The sequence below is a fragment of the Bradysia coprophila genome, assembly GCF_014529535.1.
Source record: "Bradysia coprophila strain Holo2 chromosome IV unlocalized genomic scaffold, BU_Bcop_v1 contig_106, whole genome shotgun sequence".
Classification (NCBI taxonomy): domain Eukaryota; kingdom Metazoa; phylum Arthropoda; class Insecta; order Diptera; family Sciaridae; genus Bradysia; species Bradysia coprophila.
This window is the reverse complement of record NW_023503372.1, coordinates 3,654,344-3,670,283: the sequence shown is the minus strand read 5'-3', so window position 1 is coordinate 3,670,283 and position 15,940 is coordinate 3,654,344. Positions and strand designations below refer to the sequence as shown.

General features: G+C 36.6%; 5 protein-coding genes across 5 annotated transcripts; 3 read left to right on the top strand and 2 right to left on the bottom strand.

Moving 5' to 3' along the window:
- The first annotated feature begins 1,705 nt into the window (after positions 1 to 1,705).
- LOC119070981 lies at positions 1,706 to 4,118 on the top strand. Its single transcript, XM_037175564.1, has 4 exons — positions 1,706 to 2,956; positions 3,020 to 3,177; positions 3,239 to 3,485; positions 3,548 to 4,118. Exons 1-4 carry the CDS (start codon positions 2,119 to 2,121, stop codon positions 3,976 to 3,978), a joined length of 1,674 nt encoding a protein of 557 aa, XP_037031459.1. The 5' UTR covers positions 1,706 to 2,118; the 3' UTR covers positions 3,979 to 4,118.
- A 1,021-nt stretch (positions 4,119 to 5,139) lies between these two features.
- On the bottom strand, positions 5,140 to 6,062 carry LOC119071012 (protein D3-like). Its single transcript, XM_037175611.1, has 3 exons — positions 5,848 to 6,062; positions 5,417 to 5,757; positions 5,140 to 5,348 (listed from the first exon to the last, which is right to left on the bottom strand). The coding sequence occupies exons 1-3, from the start codon at positions 6,010 to 6,012 to the stop codon at positions 5,243 to 5,245; spliced, it is 612 nt and encodes a 203-aa protein (XP_037031506.1). The 5' UTR covers positions 6,013 to 6,062; the 3' UTR covers positions 5,140 to 5,242.
- Positions 6,063 to 6,889: 827 nt separating this feature from the next.
- Positions 6,890 to 7,612, top strand: LOC119071018 (BET1 homolog). The gene has a single exon (XM_037175617.1). The coding sequence runs from the start codon at positions 7,067 to 7,069 to the stop codon at positions 7,409 to 7,411; it is 345 nt and encodes a 114-aa protein (XP_037031512.1). The 5' UTR covers positions 6,890 to 7,066; the 3' UTR covers positions 7,412 to 7,612.
- Positions 7,613 to 7,752: 140 nt separating this feature from the next.
- LOC119070996 (transmembrane protein 19) lies at positions 7,753 to 9,828 on the bottom strand. The gene is made up of 6 exons (XM_037175590.1): positions 9,524 to 9,828; positions 9,221 to 9,469; positions 8,981 to 9,133; positions 8,775 to 8,919; positions 8,536 to 8,711; positions 7,753 to 8,015 (listed from the first exon to the last, which is right to left on the bottom strand). Exons 1-6 carry the CDS (start codon positions 9,645 to 9,647, stop codon positions 7,861 to 7,863), a joined length of 1,002 nt encoding a protein of 333 aa, XP_037031485.1. The 5' UTR covers positions 9,648 to 9,828; the 3' UTR covers positions 7,753 to 7,860.
- Positions 9,829 to 10,735: 907 nt separating this feature from the next.
- LOC119070991 (transmembrane 6 superfamily member 1-like) lies at positions 10,736 to 13,039 on the top strand. Its single transcript, XM_037175584.1, has 5 exons — positions 10,736 to 10,917; positions 11,617 to 11,716; positions 11,958 to 12,159; positions 12,230 to 12,385; positions 12,480 to 13,039. The coding sequence occupies exons 1-5, from the start codon at positions 10,801 to 10,803 to the stop codon at positions 13,015 to 13,017; spliced, it is 1,113 nt and encodes a 370-aa protein (XP_037031479.1). The 5' UTR covers positions 10,736 to 10,800; the 3' UTR covers positions 13,018 to 13,039.
- The last annotated feature ends 2,901 nt before the right edge of the window (positions 13,040 to 15,940 follow it).

Here is a 15,940-nt window from a genome sequence, read left to right as displayed (position 1 = left end):
ATATGAATTTATGTGATGTCGGCGATGTCACAAAATATTTTGTGACATCACAAAAAGCAATGAATGAGTTCAGCAAGCAAACTCTTAGCTATGTGTCAAATTCACACCTTATTTCTTTGTATTCTACAAATACTAGCTAGAGACGGTATTGAAAATTTGAGATATGACAAATATTTTGTGATGTCACAGTATGTGTCACAAAAAAAATGTGATATAAATTTTTGTTATTACCATAAAAAATTTTTTGCTTTGCTCATGTTAGATGATAGGAAGTCGACACACCGGATTTTCCAACCAAAATTTACTCATTCGCTGACGTTACAATTAATAAACGATTGATGAGTCTGGTGAGAAATTCTACATCCTTGAATGTCATAAAATGACCCAATATCATCTATTATTATTATTATTATCAATTATCAATTATTATTATTGCTAGATTAAGACTCCTTCTTTATTCCTTAAATCTCCTTGATTTTCAAAAATCCTCCTGAAACTTCCTTAACCCCTCAAACTCCTTATTTTTAATTCTGATTGTGGAACCATCCATATGCAAAACCGTTCCTCGCTTGGTTCAAAAACAAAAACTCCATAGTTATTTTCATGCTTCGGGCCGAAAATGAGGACAATTTTAGATCTTTCTCGAGTTTTCTTTTACTCCGGAAAATTTGGTTTTGATCGAATTTTTGTTATTTTTTTTTGTTTTGTTGTAAGGTAAAGTATCGCGGTTCGACATGTCAAAAACGGTTCGTTTTCCGACACTTCGTGTTCAGCATCTTTAGTATGTGTGAGTCAAAACCAAATAATTTAGCGGAAAATCTAATTTTTCTAATTAATTTAAATGTTTTTCGAAGTGAATCAGTAAAATCTAATTAAAATTGAATGTGTTTTCATATTTTAAATAGTCCGAAATGTTGACACAAGAAACAGTGACTTTTTCGCATGAATTTTCGTGATTTTTGGCTGAAGATTGTTCAACAACTAATTAACATAAGAACTTAAGAATCACAGTACTAGCATTTTTAATACCAATTTGTGATTTTCAATTTTGTTTTTAAACCTCTAACAACATGTCGTGTCGAACCGCGATTTTTGGCATACTGTCGAACCGCAATCCAAAATGTCGAAGCCGGAATTCAAATAAAACCTTATTAATTAACTGAAATTAACATTAAAATTAACATAATTAGGCTAGTTTCGTAGAAAATTAATTGTTCCCATAGTCTAAAAATATTTCCGCATATTTCTTCCAAGAAACGGAAACAATCGAGTTGAAACTCAGATTTTCAAAATTCTTGTCGAACCGCGATCCTTTACCTTATTCCTTTAACCTTACGTTGAATATTAAAAGGAAAAATGAAAAAATTTACTCAATCTTTTGATTAGGAGTAACAACAAACTACCGACACTTTCTGATACTCAAAAAATTTCTAAAAAATAGTCTTGGACAAAGCATAGAACATTAAATTTTTTTTGGCCCTAAAATGTTCTGGGGGTTTTCTGAGTGGGATCAGCTGGGTCCAGAAGCACAACTAGAAATATTTCAAAAATCGAGCGACTTTAATGTCTACTAACATACTACTCAAAATTTAAAGACACTCATCTGTTCCAACACTTTAAGAAATTCGAATCTATACGATGTTTCGCTAACATGCAGCTCAGATGAATTTCTGACTATATGGACAGCAAAGTTTGGTGACATTACGATTTGGTTCTCTAAAAGAGTTTGTAAACAAATCTCTTAGAGGGTCTTGAGTGTGATTTCAACTCAGAAACAAAAGTTTGTCATTGTCAGCATTATCACCTTCACAGTCTATGACACCAACTAAACGGAATACAGAACTGAGACCATATCAAAATCTATATAGTTGAAAATTGTGCTGTCCAACTACAGTGATCAACATCAATAAACGATGATCATCTCGCAATAATTTGTAAATCGTCGAATGTGGAACGGTGAATTTTTGTTCATTTTTTTTGTGTTGACTCAGTTTACTGAAATATACTTTCAGCATTCAGTGAGATTAGTTGTAGTGCTGTGAACGATTTGAAAACTTCACTTCTTTTGCATAAAAATCGTAGAAAAACATCAACTTGCTGGTAGTTCACCGCGCCATTATGAATCAAGTCATGGATGCTTCTTCTATTGACATTAAGTACAATGAGACACTGAGTGCGCGCTTGAAACATCTCGTCGGCAACAAAATTTGTTCAGATCTTTTGTTCGTTATTGAAGACACCAATGAGGAAATACCGGCACACAAACTGATCGTTGCATTGGCCAGTCCAGTTCTACACAAAATAGTATTCGGAAATGAAACATTTCCTCCGTCAGACATTATCACAGTGGATGGCATAAGTAGGGAAAATTTCATGGAAATTTTACTCTACATCTACACGGACAGAATCAGTCTGAGCGAGGACAATGTTATCGACATTTTCCAAAAATCCAACTACTTCGGTCTGACGGGAATCGAATCAAAATGTTTGCAATATTTCGATGAGAATTTGAGTGTGTCAACCGTTCCTTGGATTTTCCATCAACTCTTCTTTTCCGCTTCGTCGGATCTCCTCAACAAGTGCAAACAGTACATTCGATTCCAACCGTTGAAGTTTTTCGCTTCCGAAGATTTCGAGACGATCAGTATCGATGAGCTGAAGTCAGTTTTCAAATTGGATGCAATCAACTGCACTGAAGTTGACTTATTTGAGGCAATGATTAGGCTGTCTCGAGCTCATTGTGCTGCCGCTGGTCTCGAAATAACAGCAGAAAATCAACGAAAAATCCTCGACGGCACTGAAAAACTGTTGCGTTTGGAATCACTAACTGAAGAAGAATTCGACAAATGTCTTGCAATTCAGAGAGATTTCTACTTTACCGCTGAAGTCGACCGAATTCGGGCAGATATCAGGAATGCGGTCACAACAGTCAGAAGGAAATGGTGCACGTTTCAAGGTATTGTATGGAGCTGGAGCATATATTTGCATCAAGTGAACTGAAATTTACTTCCTTTGTCAGACGCCGTTTGGACTGAACATAATGCAGTAGAAGAAATTAATCGACCGGCGAGCGCCTTCTATACAGGTTTGAATAGGATTTTCATTTATCGTTGTTGCAAAGAAGGTAAAGAGCCTCAAGTTGCGAGCCACTACATTAACCGCAACGTCGACTCAGACGTAAGATGATTCACAAGCTCAATTAGTTTCATCATCCATAAAAGTTCAAATGAAATTTTAGGCGAAAACAGAAATTTTATGCGGCACCGGATACAAATGGCGTAAATGTGTGAATGGTGAGATTCCACTTGGTGCCGTACCAATTTCGTTAAAGTATTCGGAACCAGTGTTCATCGCACGACGACACGGTGACAGTAGTTTTCTCGGACGAGCATATATGAATGGTACAATGACTCTACCTATGGTCGATCATGACATTTACACACGTCCTGAATTTGACATCCTAGTCGCAGAAAATGTGAAAAATCGTAAGTTCAGTCGAGGAACCGAAATCAATCGTACTTTCAATTAAAAATCATTTCTATTGCAGCGTACACTGGCAGTGGTGCTCCGTCAGACGCAATTTTCATAGGCTGCGACGACCACAATTACAAAACATATTTAGGAAGAGCTTGGTCTCATGGCGATCTACTACCAGCTAAAATAGTATGTCGACAACAGTGTGAAGCATTTGTGTCATATGGAGGACACGAAGTACAAGTCACCGAGTTCGACTTTGTACGCATGGATCCTGGGACATATCGATGGGAACAAGGCATGGATGGAGAAGTACCTGAAAATGCAGTGATTGCGGGCTGTACGGTCGAATACGAAAATTTGTATTTCGGCCGGACTATGCATCATGGATACAGAATTCCCGGTAAAGTTCATCAGTCGCATGGTGTTTTGTATGTGCCATTTAGAGGCCAAGAGCTTAATTATCGATCGTACGAAGTTTTAGTTCACGTTCGTGATATGTAAACGGCAACATGTTCATGCTTTCTGTCTTTTCACATAAAATATTTCGAAAATATTTATTTTCGCTTTTGGAAAGAAAATCTATTTCTTCAAATAAAAATGACTGGTTCACTGAAAAACCGCACCAATATTGCGTTATTCACAGAAGATTTTGATATGAAGTGATGGCGTGACACATAACTTCTATGAACTTTGAAAATCAACGAAAAACGAGGACGCCTTCAACTTACCGTGCTGATTTCGTGACCCTTACAATCATCTTTTTGTTAAATTGTGTTAACTTTGAAGCAATTTTGGACAGGTCAACAGAACGGCAAGTGTGGATATGGGTAAACTATTCGGTGATGGCCTAAGGGTTATCTTTCGAATTTACTAAACAAAACTTGTCAAAACTTTAATTTTCTCTATTTTTGTGAGTGATACCCTGTATGCCCATACTGGGTCGGAACCATTAGACCTTAAATTAAAATTTTTTAGAGACATGCCGTAGAACAATTTTTTGCTCAGAATAACGTCGTTTATCGATAAAAAAATATAAAAAAACGTAGGTAGGCAACAGTTCTGTTTCATAATTTTCTGAAGAATCTTGAAAATGTATGGGAAATGTCGCTTTTTTCACAAGTCGACTATGGTGAAGGATAAAGCTGAAGACTGAGCAAAGCGGTTTTCAACTCCTTTTAGGTCCTAGAACTCGAATCAGAAGTAATTTTTTTGGGTAACCTCCAGAAAAACTTTATTTTTGTTAAGGGACACCGTGTCAAATCAGCGATTTTTTTTGGTGATTTTCTTAGAACTTATATTTTTTAACATTTCCGAAATTCTTAATTCGAGAATTTTTCTTAATCTCGAGTCCTAGGTTAGAACTGATCACTGTGGTGGAGTTTTAGGTAAAATCAAGGCAGGTCAAAATTGACTGAATCAGGCAAGAACCAGTTCATGTCAAAGCCTCTTCAGGTCAAAGCCGGTTCAGGTCAAAAAATCAACGAAATTCCAATTTTTAGAAATTATAATCTTGATTTAAAAAAATCGGACAAAAGGTACCACTTGGTTCCCATTGAGATTTGTTAGCTGTTTTCATGATTTGATTTTGAAACGCTCAAAGTCATTGGTATTCTAAGGATCGCATAAACAAACCAACTGTCTACAATACTATAAAAACTGTATTCGTTTCCTTTGGTGTAAACCAAAAATAATCTTATTTATCTTGTGCTTCTTTTCTACGTGTCGGCACGAAAAGTGTATCAATTTCCATATTTGTCCAAAAATTTTACGTTCCATATTGAGCTTCAAAGAAATTCCCGAATTCTGGATCACCCAAATTGTATTTCTTGGCAAGTTTCGACGCTGACGTACGCAGTCTATGGATTATGCTCCTACAAGATTAAATGTTCAATGCAAACATGTTTAGTTGATCTTCGCACATTTATTGCATGAAACCTACGCATTTGATGTATGTGGTTCATTGTGAGTAATTATGCCATTCGGTTGTTTATAAACCAAGAAGATGTATCGATGAAGACCCGTGAATCTGGACGCTCCAGAGCCTCTATATTCGATAACTTCATCACCGTTCTCTACAGCTGATCCGGGAATATTCATAACGAGCCAGTGTCGTACCTCACTCAGTATCGGAAACCGGCGTGACAGTGCATCTGGATCAATCAACATAAGTGTATAATAAGTACTTTCCTTTGCTTCCCATGTCACTTGTGGTTTTTCTTTAACTTGAGATATTCCTAGTTCGTTACCCAGCCCGACTGTAATATCACGTTGATATGTAACCTGAGATAGTAGCAATAAATCATAGAAGTGCGCACTTGATCTTGAACAAGATTGATGAGGAGATCACTATTCGGTCAAATCAGAGCTTACATGGAGGATCTTTTTTGGAACGACTTTCAGGATGTTTTGCTTTAAAAACGCTTGTTCAACCTCAGTTGATAAATTATGATCAGTCATGTTGCGAGCACCGGATTGAGTTCCCAACGTTGCTATGGCACTAATTCGAAGTACTTTGTGGATTTTGTGCATTATCATCGAATACACCAATTAAGAAATTGATTTCGACTCAAGCAACGCACTGTCAGTGCGTTGCCTCAAGTGTCAGTCACAAATCATAAGTTATTCAAGCACGGTTGAATGTTTACTGTTGACATTATAACAGCTGTTCCAATGGACAAATACATCCGATATTTTTAAAGTTACGCTTCGGCAACGGATGATTTCGTAAAGTTCGTGGTGTGCTTGCATCCAAAAATTGGAAGTAGATGAGATTAAAGCTTAATCTGCACATCACGTTCATTCCATTTACTCAGCGGGATTTTTTGAAAAATCAAATATAACCAAACAGCCCTGAGCCTTTTTTTTGCAACGAAGGGGATATTGTCCCTGAATAATGTAAAGAGAGATCAGTTTTTGTTGTATTTTTTTAACGGTGAGAGGGATTCTTTTGAAAAACAGCCTACCGAAATCGGACCGATTTTTTATTGAAATCATTTTTTTGTGCCTCGATAGGAATTGAACGCTAGAATCCAAAACCACTGAAATCAAAATATTCCGGAGTCGTCAGTGGGAAGTGATCGAAATCTGAAAATTGCAAGTTTCTTACCTGTTTCACTTTACTTACATCACTTTAAAAAAATGAAGATTTTATACTGAAACAGTTGAACTTTGGAGGGTGCTGTAGCTTTGCTAAAATAACTTTCAATTCAATATAAAAAAAAACGTCTGCTCATACAGTACTCTGTCTCAGCTTTCTAATGCTACCTCGAAATTATTTTGGCAATGCCTTGAGCTTCGATTTACATGAAAACCCACTTTTGAAAACCGCGCTTTTTCTTTTCTGACTAGTCATTTTCATATCACATTGAACGCACTCGTTTCACTCCTTGCAGCTGTCAAAACTGTCAAACCACATAGCGCACATAGCCTTAAAATATTTAGACATTATTTTGACACGAAGACACCAATTTGTTGATATTTTATTTGATTCAAAATTTTCGGCTGTAAACTAATAGGACGCAAGAGCCTCGCAATACCATAAAAAATAAACCGAACACCAAAAACCGTCAAGGTGGCATTCAACACAAATATGCGAAGATCGCAAGGGTACAATTACCAACCGATACCACAGGGATCTGCTGGTGGGAGTAATGATGTTCTGGAAGAGGAAAACGAACGATTGGCTGAAGAGCTTCAAGGCAAAATCGGTGCATTAAAATCACTAACCATCGACATTGGCAATGAGGTTCGTTATCAGGACAAATTATTGCGTGGCATCGACGATGATATGGACAGGACTGGTGGATTTCTGTCGACCACCATGTCTCGAGTGATTCGATTAGGCAAGAACGGTCATCAGAAGTATATGTGCTACATGTTTCTGTTTGTGCTGGGAGTGTTTTTTGTGCTGTACATTACGCTTAAATTGAGATAAGTAGATAGACAAAACAGTGAAAGCAGGCCCAAGAATTTAGAAATATTTCACCAAATTTTACTTCGAAATTCACCAATTTTAGCGAATTATTTTTGTGAAATTTGGTGAAATTTAGTGAAAATTTCTCAATTCTAAGGTCTGAGTGAATGTGCTGGGTGACGATAAAAATGATGATGAAATTTGTGCGATGATAATGGGCGAGTAATTTTTGTTAATTGAATCACTCAATCGTGGTCCGTGTGACTTGGCCAAAATGGGGAGGGTGGGTGAATAAAATGTAATTTAAGATATTTTGTTAACGGGAAACGTAAAATAAATTTATTTATATAACGACAAACAAATGGTATACAACAAACGGTTTATTCGAATGGTTTTGGAATTTCTAAAAATGATTTCACAACAATGATAAAATCACTCATGTCATCAGCATTCATATCCATCATATAGAGTTACGGCCAACATCTATGCGCTATCCATGGCATAATAATACCGGTAAGAATGGACGATATTAAGTTCACGCTATGATTATCCAAAATACGAAAGCCACTGATGTGTTTGACATTTTTACCGGGCTTTTCAACGATTCGTCCAGTTACATCTTGGCCTAAACGAAGAGAGGAAAGAGAAACAAAATGGCAGTGAGTATATTGTGTATTAAGCTAACCCGGTATGTGCGCTCGTTAAAAAAAACCTTTGGAACTGCTACTGTACTTGAAAGCCATCAGTTCTTGATAGACATACTGTTTCACATTGAGTTTGATCGTCTCGAGGAGTTTGAACTTCTCGAAAAGTTTGAACTTCTCGAGGAGTTTGAACTTCTCGAGAAGTTTGAACTTCTCGAGGAGTTTGAACTTCTCGAGGAGTTTGAACTTCTCGAGGAGTTTGAACTTCTCGAGAAGTTTAAACTTCTCGAGGAGTTTGGAATTCTCGAGGAGTTTGAAATCGAAAAATTCAGTGTCTCCTATAAGTTACTCAGAAGACAATGTCTTGCACCATCTACTGACCACAGTCAAAGATGATGTAATTAGTTGCTGATGGCTTTTCCGAACGAAAATCTTCGAGCATAACAAAAACTTTCCCCGCTGGCTAACAGACGACAATGCGACACCACCCACACTACTTACCGGAATACTGTAAAGTTGCACCAATCACGGAATCAATGACCGATCCGATTAAACCAGCCACACCTCCAAAAAGAATAATTGGCCATTGTCGAGCACTCATCGAAAGTAAATGGTGCTCCACAGTATATATGATCGTCAAATAATATGCAACTCCAATAGCCAGTCCACCGAAGAAGCTGCAAGACATTCGGCTATTATTATCAAACCGCTGAGCTATTCGGAACATACTAGATAGTAACCTGAGAAACAATCCTACATACGACACACCGCCATTTGTTCCTCGCGGCACTCGCTTCCGTGTGGTTATCAGAAAAGGATCACCCGATCCGAGTACTGTTCCCAACTCACTTGCCCATGTATCGCCATTCGAGCACGCAAATGAACCTGACTCCGAGTGAAAGGGAACAATTAGATTATCCATATCATTCAACGAATTCATTCTTACTCATGATTCCGATGCCTAGCCAACTACTTCGATATTGTTTCACGAAATCGATAGGTCTTTCTCCGCTACCGCAGTCTAACATGTAGAACAATGCCAGTTGAGCAGCGAAGCCAGCATTACATAAAACTTGTATCCAGTTTCGTTTGCCTTCGCCTGTTTTAAAGAGTAAATCGATGGAAGGATTGTGGGTCATTTTGACAGAGTTTGTAACGTCTGAGTGTTTTGCAATGATTAACATACCTCCTTTGAAATCACTTTCAATTTTCTGTTTCTTCTTGCTGCCAAATTTAGTGGCACGCGACGACGTGAAATAGAACGTAGCCAAAGAAGCTAGGAATGCATGACTCGCTATAGACAATATAATTGCAATAACCAAACCGAATGCAGCTCCACTTTTGTTGACCCCTTTTCTTTTCCAGCCATACATCATTAGTAGCAACGGCGCTAGAGTACTGAAAAGCCATCGAAGCGGTGTAATTACTCTATCGTCTGGAAACAAAATTTCTTTCAATCACAATCCGTGACAATATTCAATCGTAAAACCATCATTTTGTTGGCCGTTCGTCGTCACGAATGTGAATGCTAAGTTCCCCAGCCACATAAACATCGATAACGGAATGGACAATCCGCAAAGTAAGATTGGTAAATAGTCGTGATAATTATTCATGTTGCAGCTGCCGTGTCGTCGCAATGTTACAAAGACTTGTTTATTTGGAATGGATACGCTTTTTTTGATCAAAATCACTTTTTATCGGTTCGTCATTAAAAAAATAGAAAAACTTTCTTTTTTCAGCGAAAGTTTATTTTGATTAGAGATTTTGATAAACAACACACAAAAACTTTTTTGTTCCTTCGTCGAGCACTGCGTCGATGCAAAATGAAAACGTTTTGTTCTTCTAAAACACGCGGGAAAAAACAATAATAATGCAAAAGATTCAATTCGCTACAAATAAGCCATGTCGCGACACATTCTTAAAGGAATTTAAAATACTCAAATAAGTTGACATTTTAACTTCAAACTCCAAACTTACTTAAGTTATCATGCTATCAAGCGACGAGACAAAAAAATCTTTTGGGAATATCTTTAAGATCACCCAATCGTTATAGACCAACTTCGAACTTAGCCTCAGGTAAATTATAAATCAGCATTTAGAAAGAGTTCATCGCTTTTTTGTCATTACTGTCGGTAACAGATGATATATTTGAAGTAAAAAGTAACGTTAGCGTATTCAAACCGCTGACTGTTAACACCTGAGACAAGGAGAACTTTATTCAATCATTTTTCCATTATAAGTTCCTTTAGTTGATTTAGATGTCATTATTGCGTGATACTTGCGATAGTATCTACCTGTTGAAGCACTGTCAACACTGCATAGTACATAAGGCTCGATTGGATTGAACTTCAATTTATTTCTTAAGGGATGATAATAAATTGAATTATTTAAAAAAAACGTTGTTGTGACGCCAGTGATGCGTTACTTATCACAATTTCTTTTACCATAAGAACTTAATAATAATAATAACAGTAGTGGTCGTCGAACAAAGTAAAATTGAAACTCATATCGACAATTTATTTATAAATGTGTCTTTATCTTATAGCAGTACCTGTTTCAGTGCAATCATTTCACTATCGTTCTTATCAATTCACATAACAGAAGCAGTACAGCTGTGCATCTGAAATTATACTATAGTCTGCAAGCGATTAGATTCAGTGTTCATTTAGCTTTGCAAAAGTGTTAGCTGTCTAGATTTTTTTTTATTCGTTTGACAAATTCTGTCTAGATACTCGACTCTACCCGATTTAAAAGTTTTTCGCGACTATGGCAGGAACGTCAGGAGATAATTATTTCGATGTTACAGTTTCCGTGGTGATCAGCCTATTTGCATGGCCCGTGACTTACTTCGTAAACCAGACCGTAATAAACGTAGATGAAGATGTGAGTAGTAAGTTGTTATTATTTAATAAGTAATAAAGGCCTCAACCATAGCACTGAACAGTGCTATGCCTCGACTATTCATAAAAACAATATTTTTCTCCTTGAGAAGAAAAGTCACGATTAAGGGGACCATCAGTTACACATTTACTACTTTTCCCATTCATCATGTCGGCAACATAATTAAAGGGCGTATCTCCAATATCCAATATCTTAGAAACTCCTGAACCGAATTTGATAAACTTTTTCCTTAAAAGGCAGTAAAAAATTATGGTGCGGAAGATAAACCAGCTTTTTTTAAACCAAATTTGTAAGACATTTGAGCCGATTTTGATAAAATTTTATTTTTCCCTGAAAGGCTGTAAACAATAATGAAGTTTGTGCTCATAGCTTGGTTATGAGAGGTAGTAATCTCAGGAAAAGAAAGTTTTTCAAAATCGGTTCAGTACTTCCTGATCGGAGATACGCCCTTTAGTCATGTTGCCTACTATATTTGTCTAATGCCTTATTTACACTTACCAAAGAAGTACTCCGTCCGAGAGACAAAATTGTATTGTTCAAATTTTTGCTTTGTTTATTAGTCGATGTCTAAGTGGTAGAATGTTAAAAATAAACTATAAGCTATGGTCATAGTTTTCTTATACTTAGAAGAGCATGTCCGGTACACTACTGAAGTAACAGATTTAATGATTTTATTACTAGAAACGTACATTGGTTCTTATGAGTATTGGTTTTGTTCTAATAGTTGGAACTGGTGTCGTCGTCAAAAAGTTTAGCAAGCAGAAAGACTGGATGAAATATGGTAAAAATTTAGAAAAAAAAAATATTTTGTTGTCTGTTGTCTTGCGGCCGGAAAATGCGTCATTATTGTCTTAAAGCCGGTTTTTGGAATTTTCTGGTCACAAGATAACAAAGTACCATACTGTCTTGCCTTCGGCTCGAAATACAACCTCCCCACACCCCTCAGCAAAAAATGTCCCAGCAAGACAGTAATGTACTATATTTATGACAAAAACTAACGAACAATAGTTTTATCTCAAAAGTATTCATCGTGTTTGCCTTCACTGCTGTTATTGATATAATAATCGGTCTCGAGATGAAGGGCTGGATTAGCGGTTTCATGTCACTGTATCTATCGATCGGTGAACCATATTTGAGTTCACCGTGGGGCTATGCAATAGTGGTTTTCGATGCAACATTTTTCTTGGTCATGTATCTTATGCTTATTCATAACATGTCTAACAAGTAAGAGATTTAAGTAAAAACAACGTTATTGAGAAACTCCATTCAAATTTATTTTAACTCAATTTTGCAGTAAGTCATGGCGAAGCCTTGGTATATACTGGGTAAGCGCAATATTTAACTCAATGATAGTTCTACTATTTGGTGTCGCGTCGGGAAAACATTCACCGACATTTTGCACTTTCCTAAATGTACCATACACAGTGTTTCCGGTTATCGTTGGGATAAGGTAAGCTACAATGATACACGGTCGTCGAGAAGCAACGGCCACATTTTGTTCAACTCACTCTACCGTTCGCAATCAACCTTTCGCTCATTTCCAGATTATTTTCTAAAGAAAAAGAACTAAACTGGAACATAGATCGTTTAAGATCGAATGGAGTACTTGCTGACATAGCCGTTTCGATTGGTTTGATTTATTCCATTTGGATCGTATTTGCTAAAGGAATGCTGTCGATTGGGTCCCAATTTAGAATATTTCAAGAATTACTCAGTCATGAGCGAGCACTTCTAGACGTAAATCCGGCCCCATTTGCAATAATTCAGAGTGTAGTATCTCTTCTCTACGCTCTGCCAATTTTAATAGTTTCACTGGTGTACATTTTTCGGCAACGGAAGCCACAGTTTGTTTGGGATTTAGCTTTAATTAACGGAGGTTTGCTGTTACAGGCTCAATTTAGTTTTATTGTAACTGCTCTTGATTCCGAAACTTCGGCATCGTTAAGGAGTGATCCTTTGGACCTGGTGTTTTGGTTGAATAATTTGATTTTATTGTTAGCACCACAAGCGTTTCTTTGGAGTTTGTATAAGAGTAATGTTCGAAATGTTGGTAGCAGTAAGCAAGTGAAGAAGAATAAATAAAGAAAAATGTTTTCTTTTTGAATCCATAGCAACATTACTAAAGGGCGTAACTACCATATCTCTGGAACTACTCAACCGACTTTCATAAACCGTCCTGAGAGATTCATTTGAAAAACGGCCTACCGAAATCGACCGATGTGCTTAGAAAGGTATTCGACCCTAGAAGCCAAAACCAATTCTTCGAAGTTTGTGTGACTGGCGAAAGGTGACCAAAAACCGAAAACTTGCACTTTTCTTACAAAAATTTCTCCAGTTACATGAACCGTACAGGGTCGAGTGGGGTGTCATTAGAAAGGTAATAACATGTAATATTGAGCCAAATAGAACATATTGGGTTTAAAATTCATCGACACTGAAATATGTGCAGTTGAATAAGACACATAAGACCCTATTTGGCCCAAAAGCACATTAAATTACCTGTCAAATGACACCCTACTCGACCATGTACGTTTTGAAAACTTTAACTTCACATATTTCAGTGTCGATGAATTTTAAACACAATAAGTCCCTATTCAGCTCGATAGTACGTGTGATTACCTTTCCAATGTACGGCTCGTGTAACTGGAGAAATTTTTGTAAGAAAAGTGCAAGTTTTCGGTTTTTGGTCACCTTTCACCAGTCACACAAACTTCGAAGAATTTTTTTGAAAGTGGTTTTGGCTTCTAGGGTCGAATACCTTTCTAGGCACATATAAAAAAGTCCACTGGAAAATGCGTCCGATTTCGGTAGGCTGTTTTTCAAAAGAATCCCTCCCTTTATGTGCACGTTTTGCTACCACGTTATAATTGAATTGTGGAAGTGAAGCCCTCTTTGATTCATAACAAAATCCAGTTTAATTATTCACCAAATGAAATCTTTCTTTATTGAATAGATATAATTAACATCGGACTAAACTAAGCCACGCTGAACAATTTTTTTTGAAAAGATTGTATTAAAACAAAGAAAAAGGTAGATTCTTACAGCCAAGATGGTTTTGTTCCTTCAAATACTACAAAATTCCCCTGTGGACATGAGAGTGTAAACTGTCTAAAGCCCACGCCATCAATGTCGCGAACGGAACAGGACACATTTTCTCCAGCGGGGTTCTGGAAAGTTCCTTCAATACTGGTTTTAATTCCGGAAATGACTTGTGATCTAACACTTTCAATTGAAACCAGCTCAAAATTGTGTCCCTGTTGTTCGTTCAATTTCTTCAATTGCGTTTTTATGTTTTCTCTATGGTAATCCCAGCGACTTTCTGGTACACTATCGTCGCCACCAAAGGTGAGTTCCGGTCCAGTATACGGAACGAATCCTTGGGGTATAGCAAAACTAGTTGCACAAGTTGCGACGAACACAAAGACAATTAGGCTGCGCATTTTGTTATGAAAATGTTTGCGGAATTCACTCTTTAAAGACTGATTGCGACTTTCAAAGTCGACTGGTATTTATTCTTCTTTAATTTACAAATTATCTTAATTATTTCTTTCTTTTAGTTTATTTTTGAAAATTCGTTATCTTTTCGAATGTAAATTCTTATGTAATAAAACACTATACGAATTGGTGATGATTTTTGGTCATTTCATTTTTTTACTTGAGAAATTGTGAAATACAAGTGGAGTACCCGGCTTTGCCCGGGATTACTTTAATTTACAAAATATTTTGACGCATCAAAAAATTGTGTCAAAAATATTTTTTTAAAGAAATATTTTCAATCGAAATGTAAATTTTCTTCAAAAAAAAACTTTCAAAACAAAATTTTTCTTTCAAACAACGCACTTCAAGAAAAAGTGCTATTAATGACAGCTGCCAAATAGAGTACTATTTTGTATGAAATTTTATCCCCACTCTTTTTGCAGTGTAAAATTTTGTATCGAGCACTGTGAAGTACCCTATTTAGAGTACCACTTTTGCTTGAAGTGCGTTGTTTCAAAACTATTTTCTAACGTCAAAAACAAATTTTTCCCAAAAATTGATCGAGTAATCAATTTTCACGTGTTACAAAAATGATTCCCTTTTCTAGGAATGCATCCACAACGTAATCAGACAAAACAAATTTCAGCGTCAAATAATGAATGAAAGTGAAAAAAAATCGCGTGCCGGTCCTAACTTTTCCTCATTAGTCTGTATTCTAAAGATTCAAATCTGTCCGTCTGGGCTCCTACATATATTATATTATTATATAGAGAGACAAACAAGCAAACATTAGACTTTATATTATAGATATATGAATGGTATCAATTTAGCTTAAGTGTATCCGTTAGTAGGAGACCAGTAGTAGAGCCGTCTTTCGATTTTAAGCGCCTTTGGAAATATTCCTTCAGCGCCCTTTCAACAGTTTCCAACGTTTCCAATGACAAAGGTTTTTGAGGACGTTTGATTAACTATGATACGTACAGGATGACAACTCCCCTTACAATTAGCAACGAATGAGTACGGATCCATTGAGAGAAATGGAGGTCATGCAAGTAAGTCATTCATCAATTCCGATTTTAAAACCTTTAGCGACCTAATTTGATCACCAAGTACAAAATATTTTTTCTTCGAATACTTTTCGCGCCTTATATTTTCAGCGCCCTGGGCAAGTGTCCATGGGCTGAGGGAGCACTGAAGACCAGTGTTTATAATAAAAATTACTTGTCATGAAGGTTTATTGCTTAATTTTAATGTTTTATTTAGAAATGATTGCCTGCTTTATCGATTGAACTTTGACCTTCCAATCAGTTTTGAAGCACAAAAAAGTAAATTGATTTGATAATCAATTAGACCTTAAATAGTAGTTTATGTCTGTCTTGACCAGCGAGTTTTAGGCTTTTGTGCGTTTTGTAGCAGTATACACTATACAGCCTTTATCTTTACATGAAGCGACAGAAAAGTAATATAACCTTTTCAATAAAGCAATCCGATATGCTTTCTGCATTACCAGTCGAAAGTTTCCGTGGTG